Source organism: Mus pahari, chromosome 5 (assembly GCF_900095145.1).
Source record: "Mus pahari chromosome 5, PAHARI_EIJ_v1.1, whole genome shotgun sequence".
Lineage (NCBI taxonomy): Eukaryota > Metazoa > Chordata > Mammalia > Rodentia > Muridae > Mus > Mus pahari.
The window spans coordinates 81,620,228-81,631,708 of NC_034594.1; the positions used below are offsets into that span (position 1 = coordinate 81,620,228).

An 11,481-nucleotide genomic window follows, 5' to 3' on the forward strand; every position below is an offset into this window, starting at 1 on the left:
CACCTACAGGGTTGCAGCCCCCTTCAGCTCCTTGGGTACTTCTGAGAGAACTTTTTAAGAAGACTCATGTGGTTTAATAGAGCTCTAGATATGGTTATCCATAAGAAAGGGTTGGGGGAGCTGGTGTGGAAGCTGTAAGAAGGGAACTCATGTTGGAGGGAGTGTAAACTCGTGCAGACACTATGGCTATCAGTCTAGATGTTTCTCAAAAATTAGAAGCAGAACCGATATATGACATGGCTGTATCTCTCCTGGGCAAACACCCAAAGTACCTTATATTCTACTACAAAGACACTTGTATTCCCATGTTCACTGCTACTTATTCACAATAGCTAGGATTAACTAGCTGCCATAATAACAGAACTAACCTGTATGGGTATTAGCAGATGAATGGGTCAAAAAAAGTAACACAACAAAGTATTGCTCAGATTGACTGGCCATGGCTGTTGCGCACATGAACTCACATTGCTATGCACATGAGCAAACCAGACAATATTCCAGCATAGATGGGGGCAGTACTCGCCAGGCATCACCCCTAAATGAGGAGATATTGCAAGTGGATAGCTGTGGGAGAGGGAGAATCATTCTTTTTGAGGGTGTTCCCATTGGTTGGTTTCCCAAGTTCCGTGGATGGCCTCACACCCATATGCATGTATGGGCAGAACTAGATGGACTTAGCAGTACATCTACACAGTAGAATATTATTCAACTGTCAAGTAAAATGAAGTAATGAAGTTCATGGGTAAATGGATGGGAGTAAAAAATAATCATTCTAAGTGAGATGCCTCAACCCCAGAAAGACAAATAATGTTCTCTCCTGTATTTGAACAACAGATTCGATCCTTTAGATACATGTTTAAATTAGAGTACCAATGGATGACAGGAAACCAGTAAGGGGTCAAAGCAGGGCAATAAGGTTGTTGGACAGTGTGATCCCAAAGACCCTTCTCAATAGAATTATAGGCTATTGCCATTGCTCTCAAGTTACCCTCCAAAGCTTGATAGTAAGATTTCTGCTGAAGGCACCACATGCCTGATTCATCAAACAAGGAGAAACTAAGATGGTACCAATCTGGAAGCTTTCATAGTACAGAAAGGTGCTATGCATGTTACTGGCAAAGAAAAATAATCAACAGTTTTATTATGCAGCTGTGAACCCTTCCAGCTACAATAATGACAGGACTGGCAGGATAGGCCCACTGGTACAATAGCTGCACAATTATGGGAGTAACCAACCACTTTCTGCTTGGACTTGATTTCCTTGACAAGACAGAGCACATTCCTGGTACAGTTAATTGTGCCAAAAACTACTGCCTTCAGCAACTCACAGCAGCTGTGACTGCACCACATGCACAGACCTGCAGGAGATTAAGGAGCCAAAAGCCCAGTACAGACGGGGTGGGGAGCACATAAAGCCTCACCCCTATCAGAGAAGTTACTGGCTTCTAGATAATAGTTTTCTTCAGGGAAACAGTCATATATAGGTAGCACAAAGTAGATTCAGTAGATTTAAAGAGAAAGCACATGAAGTTGGGAAGGATCAGTGTTGGGGCAAAGAGTAGGAACTGGAGGGGAGGGAAAGAGGAATGGATTTGACCAAAGCACAGTATATGCATGTTTAAAATACTCAATAAAAAAAAAATGGCATAAAGCTGAAGAGGAAACATATTAAGGGGTACATGAAGAGTAGTTGACAGAGGAAATAGGGGTTGATATATTTTATTGTTTATAAGTATGAAATTCTCAAGAATAAAGAAAAATTATAATAAAAACAAATAAATTTTTTTAAAGATTAATTTATTTTATATATGTGAGTACACTGTTGCTATCTTCAGACACACCAGAAGAGGGCATCAGATTGCATCACAGATGGTTGTGAGTCACCATGTGGTTACTGGAATTTGAACTCAGGACCTTTGGAAGAGCAGTCAGTGATCTTAACCACTGAACCATCTCTCCAGCCCAACAAATAACAATTTAAATCTTAAAAGATAAAACCTATTGTTGAAAACATAAAAATTAAAGAGGACTATTATCCTATTTTAAAAAAAAAATGCTTTCTAAGCTGTGCAGTGGTGGCTTATGCCTTTAATCCCAGAACTCAGGAGGCAGAGTCAGGCGGATCTCTTGAGTATGAGGCTAGCTAGGTCTACAGAATGAGTTCTCAGACAGCCAGGGCATCACAGAGAAACACCATCTTGGAAACTGAAAAGAAAAGAAGGTCCATCGACAGGCCCAAAGTGGGATCCAGCGCAAGGGGAGGTCCCAAGGCCTGACACTATTACTGAGGGATCTATCATGATCACCCTCCAAAAGACCCAACAAGCAGCTGAAAGAGTCAGATGCAGTTATTTACACCCAACCAATTGACAGAAGCAGCTGACTCCTGTTGTTTAATTAGGGAAAGCTGAAAGAAGCTGAGAAGGGCAATTATGGAGGAGGACCAGCAGTCTTAATCAATCTGGACTCCCGAGATCTTTCAAACACTGTACCACCAAAAAGATAGCACACACCAGCTGATATGAGGCCCCCAACACACATACAGTAGAGGTCTTCCAGGTCTGTGTTTATTCAGGAATGATGCACCTAACCCTCAAGAGACTGGAGGCCCCAGGGAGCTTAGAGGCTCAGGTGGGGTTGGGGGTGGGGGCATCCACATGGAGACAGGGTGTGGTGGGGAGGAGGTGTAGGATATGGAGCAATCGGAGGTGGATGAGGAGGGGTGGGGAATGGAATATGGAGTGTAAAAAATGAATTACAAATAAAATTAAATTTAAAAAAAGAAAATGAAAGTACTTTCTATTCTAATACATAAAATATAGTTACTATATAATCTATAACTTTCACAACCCTGTTAAATATTTGCTACACTGACATAAGAAACAAACTGGAGTTAAATTTCTGGAAACTGTACACCCCATAAACACAATAGCTGGTCACTAACTACCTTTAAAACACCACAGTCAGCATCCAATCGAGCCTATCTCCCAGGCCATCTATCACTTGCTGCCCTTGTGTCAACCCTCCCAGAAGCTGCCACGTCAAAGCAGCTTGGTGTATCTGAGGACTACGAGATCTCAGTGCAGAGGATACACTTTCCGTTCCTATTTGTTTTAAAGTCCTAAGGTCTCCTTAACTGCTGATTTCTTGACATCACTCATTACTGTTGCTGACCCTTTGCTATTTTATACATACTTCTGTGTACTATCTTAGAAAGAAAACTTACTTTTCTGGTGACAGTCTTGAATGACAGGAATACAGGAATGAACAGAGTATAACACTAAGATACATTTTATTCTATGGCTAGTATGAAATATTATAGAAAAATTTCAACTGACCTGTAACAGAAGTACCAACAGCTCGTCCTTTACCAAATTAATGTTCCTTTTTCTGAGAGTTGTTACAACAGCCATCGATAGCAGAAGAACCAGCAATCCGGCACCCATTCTGTTTCAAAACATTATTCACATTCAAACTTTTCCAAAGAAGAATACTAAAGTCAGCATATAAAAACATGAGGCAGTTTACTCAAATGTAGACCTCTCATGCATTTTGTTTAATCACCACCAAGTATTAAAGCTAGCAGGGCAAGCACATGGCAGTGCTAGTTGTAACCACATTCCATAATTTCTTTTGACATACTGACCTTATTACCTACTTGGTTAATTTGTTCTTTTTCATCCATCAACTACTATGGCTCTTAAACAGAACTGGGTAAATACAGAGAATATAAAAGGTAGCTCAACAAAGCATCTGCCATGGAGATTCTCACTGAGAAAATGAATTCATTCGAAGAAGGACAAAGAACTCCTCAGGCCAAGCAGTTCCTTCCCATAGCAGACCCCAGTGTCTCCTCAGCTGGCCTGGCTGGAAGGTGGGGCAGTGGTCTCAATGGTGTTGGGGAGTACATCACTGTATAAGTCATTTTTGTATACTATGGTGAACTGGCTGAATGCATTTTCTAGACTGTCAGGAAGGTTGTCACTAAAGTCATAGGTAAATAATTTTAGCTCTTCATAAAAATCTGAGTAATACAACTGAACGTATGTTCAAGATACAATCTAGAACTCAAATTAAAAGAACTAAGGAAAAATGAGTGTTAGAGAAGCAAGAAAGTGCAAATCCATGATTAGGTATATGCCAAGAACATAGCTAATATTCATTTTTTTATTCTTCAAATAATCAAGAAAGTGCAAATCCATGATTAGGTATACGCCAAGAACATGGCTAATGTTCATTTTTTTTATTCTTCAAATAATCTCTGAGGTCATAAGAAAATAAATCAACACTTTAAAATGTATTATAATAAGCCGGGCGTGGTGGCGCATGTCTTTAATCCCAGCACTTGGGAGGCAGAGGCAGGCAGATTTCTGAGTTCGAGGCCAGCCTGGTCTACAGAGTGAGTTCCAGAACAGCCAGGGCAATACAGGGTTGTCGCGAAAAACAAACAAACAAACAAAAAAAGTATTGTAATAAAACTCATAAGACTAGCTATGTAGAATGACAACTTTTGCCTTTTGTTTCTTTCCTTTTAACTCATTGGCAACTGGTTTGCTTTAGTACACTGGGCTCACAGAAATCCAGCAGTAGCACTTACACCTATCTTCTCTGTCTTCTCATTTTATCCTGAACTGTTTCACACATTTGTCTCTGTAATCTAGACGATGAAACTGCTATGAGAGATCAAATGGACATAGAACGTTCTCTATGAACTAAGAATAAGACAAATTGCAAATAATCACAGGAAACCAACATGCATTTAACATTAATAGCAATTTAAATCAAGTTTAGATAGAAAGATCATAATTTTCAAAAACTTAAATTTGACTTTTTACATTTTAGTAGGCTTATTTGTTTTTTTGAGTCAGTCTTTAATAGAAAATACAAGTGGCAATTTTTATAGAGATCATTTATGCAATATATTCTCCTTTTATAATATCTTCTCCCAAACTATGTCAGAACTGCATGAGCAAGACTGATGAAAGTTAGGAAAGGGCTTTACAAGCCGGGCGTGGTGGCGCACGCCTTTAATCCCAGCACTCGGGAGGCAGAGGCAGGCGGATTTCTGAGTTCGAGGCCAGCCTGGTCTACAAAGTGAGTTCCAGGACAGCCAGGGCTATACAGAGAAACCCTGTCTCGAAAAAAAAAAAAAAAAAAAAAAGGAAAGGGCTTTACAGAGACAGCAGAAGAACTCACGGGGCAACCTACATCAATCAAACAATAAACAAGCAAACAAACAAAAGTATTTGAATTTTGTTTCTCACGTGCTATGTTTATCTCATGAAAATTCCAAAATTTTGACTTAGTAATACTTTAACGTTGAAATATAGCTTAGATGGTGTGAACTTATAATTAAATACAATTATTGGGCTCTGATTATTTACTGTGTTCCTATGACAATTCCTGATCTAGTTTTTGTTGTTGTTGTTGTAAGAAGCCAGAAAAACCAACAAGCAAAGAAAAGTAAAGAATTACTTAAATTAGCAGAGACTTAAGAATATTCAGTTACCCTTACAGTTAAAAAAAAAAAAAAAGGTACACCCTCATCTATTAAATGTCAGGCAGAATCCCTTTTAGAAATGCCCAGCGCTAAGAAGTAAACAGCAAAGGCAACTACATGATTTAAAGGTGTGGACTGGTATATATGCCTACAATCCCAGTACTCAGAAGGCTGAGGTAGGGCAGTGAGTTTGAGGCCAGCCTGGACTGTGTATGAAAACTCTTACTCAAAAAAACAAAAAAGAAAAAGAAAAAGAAATAGTAAAAGAACAACAGCAAGATGAAACACGGATAATTTAGTCAAGCACACACAGACACTCAAGGATGGGCACACACAGTCAGTCATGGTGCTTGGGAGAAACTGTCAGTAGGTTATGTATGATAACTTAAAAGCAAACGAAACTAATTATTTTAAACTCTTGTCTAGGTCAGACTGAGGGGAAATGTGCCATTAACACTGGGAATATATTAAAGAATAAAGAAAAAATTTTAATACAATTTGAATGGTTAAACATAAAAACACTGCCTAGAAAGTACAAGGTCCTGGGGTTGCTTCCTAGTTTTGCAAACAAAACAAAACAAAACAGAAAAGCACACTTCCAAAATATATAGAGAATTTTTTTCTCATGGAAACATTTTTTTCAGTGGCATTTGGTTATGGGTACACTCAAAACTAACATTTGAACACAGAACACTTTCACAATGTAACTAAATTTTTACAGATTCTATATTCAAAATAAAGAAAATCTAAACCAGGAGTAGGGGTGAGTTTTAAGTTACTGCTTGGTGCAGTTTTACTGCCTGTGAAGGTCTGGTAGCATCTCAACGGGACCAGGCCTCTCGGGTGATAGGCTAAGATCATAACTAGTAATTCAACATTAGTATTTCAAGTTTATTCACGTAACGTTAAGCTCAGAACCAAGTTTAGTTTAGTGTCATGGTGTTGGGGCTGGAGACATGGGTCAGCAGCCAAACAATCCTAGTGCAGGTTCCAGAGCGCATTTCAAGTGGGCCACATATATAAAACCCAGGTCCAAGGGGTCTCATGTCCTCTATGGCCTTCATGGATATGCACATACATACGGCACGCACACACACACGAGAGAGAGAGAGAGAGAGAGAGAGAGAGAGAGAGAGAGAGAGAGACCGAGAGACAGACAGAGAATTGCTTTTTAATGTCACAGTGTCAGAATAAATTCTATTGAAATGGCAAACAATATTGTACATACACTAGAGAAAGGTTTGGCTTTCTACCCACAACAGGCATCAGCGGGAACACTGCCAGAAGCAAAGAGAAGAAAGCCCAACTCAGGCAGGTAATCTACAATCAAGAAAAAAAATGTATTTAGACAAATATGGTATAGAAATCTGTTTTTAGCATCTCACATAGTACATGGCTGAAACTGAAAGAAAACTGCCGAATTTATTTGGATCCTACCATAGTATTAGTTACTTTTGTAATGACAGATGGAGGGTTTGCTTTTTCTTATAGTTCCACAGTTCTGTCCACCACGGCAGGGGTGGGGAGTGTGGGTAGCAGGGGAGTAGGTTATCACAGCCAGCAGGAGCTTGAGGTAGTTGACCACCACAGTGCAACCATCAGGAAGCAGAATGAATGCTGCTGCTCAACTTTGTCGCCTCATTTAAAAAAAAAAAAAAAATAGTCCCAATAGTTAAGGTGGAACTTTTCACCTTGATTAACTTAATTCAGAAAAACCCTCATAGCTTCTCCCAGAGGCTTGTTTGTATGTGATCCCATCAAACTCACAACTAAGATCAACCATCACAAATACAGACACCTTGAATCATATTTACTATCTGTTTTGGGTTGGTTTATTGTTTGAAATTTGTATACATGTGCCTTGTCAAATTCCCTCCCGACTTCTTGTGGCTTTTAAAATACTATTGGATTTCCTACTGCTTCTTTCCCAGGAAAGAGCTGTGTTCACTGGGTACAAGGAGGCTACTCCTCAGACTGGAGCTTGGAGTGTGAACCCCTTGGCCACTTTGCTGCTCTAAGACTTCTCCCTCTCTAGGGACTAGAAGCTCCACAAGTACAGCAAACAAGCCAGCTCTGTCTTTATAGGCTTTCTATATCTCTGGCTCATTCTGACAGGAACACATGTATAAATCAGAGAGACAGAAAGTCAATGTTATCCAGTCCTTTCAAAAGACAGGGCGGGCCCTTTATGTGAGTGTGCACTCCACTCCTTTGTTTAAAAATAAACAATTCTTTGAGCCAAACACATATCAACACAAAGTAATTACTTGCCAACTTCTACCTTTGCTCGGGTCCACAGCTGAGTAAGAAATGGCCAACCTGCAAACACAATCAGTCCCGCTGTCAACATGTAGCGATAGAAGAAACTGAGCACCTGGTAATAGATTGCAAAGAAAATGAAGAGTAAGGTCACTTAATACCAGAAACATAAAACTGTAACCCCTGGCCAGGTACTTACCAGTACTTCAATGCCCAAGGTAAAGACAAGCAAGTAGGCAACACAATGGCTCAGAGGAAAAGTCAGTAGTGATTCAACCAGGTCTTGAATAACTTCATGTCTGTTTAGGGAGACAATTTACAAAATGATTACTTATCATTTGTAATAGCATATTAATATTAGCAATATAATACAAAATTAAAACTGCAGAGAGCCCAAAATCTCACACGTTTTTATTCATAAATTACTTGAAATTTAAGATAAATGGTAGCAATGTGTTTTAATGGCTTTGCTTATTTTTATTTGTGGAAATTTGTATTTTTAGGAAAAATGATGATAAGCATTGCTTAGTTTTATAAATATAAATAACAAAAATGATTTTTGTATGACCTTAGTTTAAACAAAAGTACATGCACTACAAATAAGTCAAAACTAAAATAAAATGAACCTAAATGCATGCAAACTGAAAAAAATACAAAAACTCATTGGAATATCCTTATCTTTACCTCTGAGCTATACCAAAAGCCTTCATAGAGAAAGTCTTAACTGAACTTATTGACTTTTATTTATTTGCAGTACTGAGGACTGAACCTAAGGCTCTATACATGCCAGACATCCAGTCTGACACTAAGCTAAAATCCCAGTCTTTTCATTTAAACTTTATGTCGTCATTCAGGCTGGCCTCAAAATGCCAGTTTTTGTGCCTTAGCTCCCGAGGACATGGGATTATAGACATGCACCACTACTCTCAGTTTAATTGCACTATTCAACTGAGCCAAATAACCTTTTCCAAACCCAATTTAAGATGCCATTAATTGTACACTAATTGTAATTGAGAATTTATAACCACCAAAAATGTATTACATACTTGAGTACATTCTGCATTTCATCATCAAGAAAAAAAATCTTTAGCATTTGTAGAGCATTAAGTAGGTAATTGTAAAAGGCCAGTGTCATTTGGTTTATGACCTTTTTCTGACTGAAAACAATGGCTATAGAATAAAATTATATCACACTATTAAGTAGCCATCAAGAAAAGGAAAGTTAGTACCACAAGGAGAGAGAGTATTTCTTTTGCTTTCAACTGTGAATAAGCAAAGAGGCACGAAAGATTAAATGAAGCCAGTTTGGAGGATTTTTATTTTAGAAAAAAATGGATTAAAATATTTAATAATTATTTATTATGTGAATATCTGTAGGAGTGCATTTTACAATGTGTACCCACAGTGGAGGCTGGAGAGCAATCTTCAAGAATCTCTTCATTCCTTTTACTATATGAGACCCAAGTGCCCTTGACTGTTGACCTGTAGAGCCATCTGGTCAGCTTAAAAACTCACTTTTAATGTTTTATTTTCTATGCAATCTATCAAAAGGGTGCAATAAAACATATTTGCAAAATCCCATCTTCCCTTAATTTAAAATGCATGTACTATTTTAATGATTAGGCTATTTAATCGTTTGGAAGAGGTTCTACAGTAGAATAGACTGGCTAGGAAACTTAAAGAATTCTAAAAGTATAGGAATGACATTAGAAAAACACAAGTGAGATAACCAAGCAAGCCAACAACCTTCCTCCTTTCAGACAGTGAAACCATTGTGTGTCCTTTCCTCACTGTCTTATATCTTCATATTAAAGCATGTGAATCATTTCCGTATTTTATTTCATATATTTTAGTATCTTGATGTTTTAAGCGATATTTTTAGAAGGCAGAAGTAGTCAAAGCTATAATCAACAAATATTAGAATAAAAATAGGTAGTGTCAGGACACACATGCTAGTCAGTTGCTTTGCTTTGTTTTGGTTTGGTTTTTAGGCAGCCCTTCCCTATTCCCAGACCTAGAAATGCAGATCCCCTTGCCTCTGCCTACCAAGTCAGCTTGAAATCTGACTGAGTGTCTTCCTTTCCAGGCTGAGTGTAATAGTAAGAAGCCACTTTTAGACTATGCTGAGAAAGTACACAAAGACAGAAGCACAGCGCATTGAACAGTAGAGGGTCCCTGTCAGTACACATTAATAGACTCAATATAATTACAAAATTCCCTGTATTTCATGGCTAAGGAAGAAGTAAAGCATATGGAAAGAAACAAATAAATCTTGTAAAACATGAAGAAACTAAAATACAAGATGACAAAACAAATACAAGATGTAAGATACTCATGACACAGCACAGTAATATTTATTATGTTATTTTATTCTATATTTTTGATTGAAAAACACTCAAAGAAACAAACCAGGTCACTGTTTCCTCAAATAAGTACAGGTGAAGTAAAAAAGGTAACACAAAAGGGATGTTTAATATGCAGCATTATGCAGTTGTAAATGAAATGACAGTGTTGGGACATCTGAGAGTATTATAGGTGCATTTTACATATAGGATTATGCCAGTGAAGTAGAAACAAGGCAGAAAGACATGTTACTTACTCTCTTAGAACTGCATACCATATAGGCACTGGCAGCAAGCAGTACACATAGTAAGTCCAGGGACAGGCTTGGATCATCAGGAAGCATACTACTAAGACACCAGTAGCTATGAAGCCACAGAGCAGGAGACAGTGTGGCTTCTGAAATGAAACAGAACATTAGAATTCATTCAAACTCATGCTGACTTATAGTTTTTAAGAAAAATATCTTTTTTTCTGTTTTTGCAACTAGATGATTAATCAAACTTCTTTCAAAATTATGTCATTGTCCTAGCAGATCAAGAAAGAAACTGGTTATTCTAAAATAGTTATCATTAGGCAATTCTCATCTGCAGACTGGCAAGGGTCCTAAAATTGGTTTGTAAATAACTCATTCAGAACTCTGAATACAGTTCTTCTTAGAAACAATTTTTAAAATAAATCTTGACTGTCTTCTGGTCTAGCTCACAAGGGCCTATTTACTGTACAATAAAGTATTCTTTATTTGGAAAGTTTCTGCCTATTCAAGGCTCCGACTGCTCACTCATGCCATGCTGCTCACTCACCTCTCCTATGGCCTAAATACAGCTGGTTCCTTCAGCCATATCTAGGAACTCCCTACGTCATTAGAGCCAGCTTCACAAACTACTAATGCTTCTGATGCTCTAGGCCACACGGTCCCACATCTGGAAAAAGGGTGCACTTTAGGGGATGTCATAATGCTAAGAAATAGAGTTCTGGGGTCTGGAGCAGAGGTTACAAAATGGTACAAAGTATATTAAGTGCCTTCAGAAGATGTAAAGAAGAAAGGAACTAGACAGTGGGGAAGGGGTGCTGTTTTGTCTCCACTCCACACTTTCTGTTTCCTCAACCTGTTAGCCAAGGGTAAATGACCAGGAACTAAGAACTTCTTTCTGAAAATACACAAAATTAGGAAATATATACATTTCCCATCCCTTTTTTTACATTTCTCTACTGTCATAAAATATTATTAAGTTAGAATCAAGCATACGTTAGGAAATGGTTGTATTCTTGGGCAAATGGATATATCTGGAGGATATCATCCTTAGTGAGGTAACCCAATCACAAAAGAAGTCACTAGATATGCACTCACTGATAAGTGGATATTAGTCCAGAAACTTAGA

The 11,481-nt window shown here is 38.1% G+C and overlaps 1 protein-coding gene across 3 annotated transcripts in view; it reads right to left on the reverse strand.

Annotated features, from left to right (window-relative positions):
- Pign (phosphatidylinositol glycan anchor biosynthesis class N) overlaps positions 1-11,481 on the reverse strand; it is a 126,016-nt gene that overhangs the window by 52,568 nt on the left and 61,967 nt on the right. For all 3 annotated transcript variants that reach the window (XM_029538980.1, XM_029538979.1, XM_021197588.2), the window contains 5 exons: positions 10,359-10,498; positions 7,959-8,058; positions 7,782-7,874; positions 6,729-6,820; positions 3,339-3,447 (listed from right to left, as the gene is read on the reverse strand). In XM_029538980.1, the coding sequence (XP_029394840.1) occupies positions 3,339-3,447; positions 6,729-6,820; positions 7,782-7,874; positions 7,959-8,058; positions 10,359-10,498 (534 nt within the window). The remainder of the gene's footprint in view (positions 1-3,338; positions 3,448-6,728; positions 6,821-7,781; positions 7,875-7,958; positions 8,059-10,358; positions 10,499-11,481) is intronic.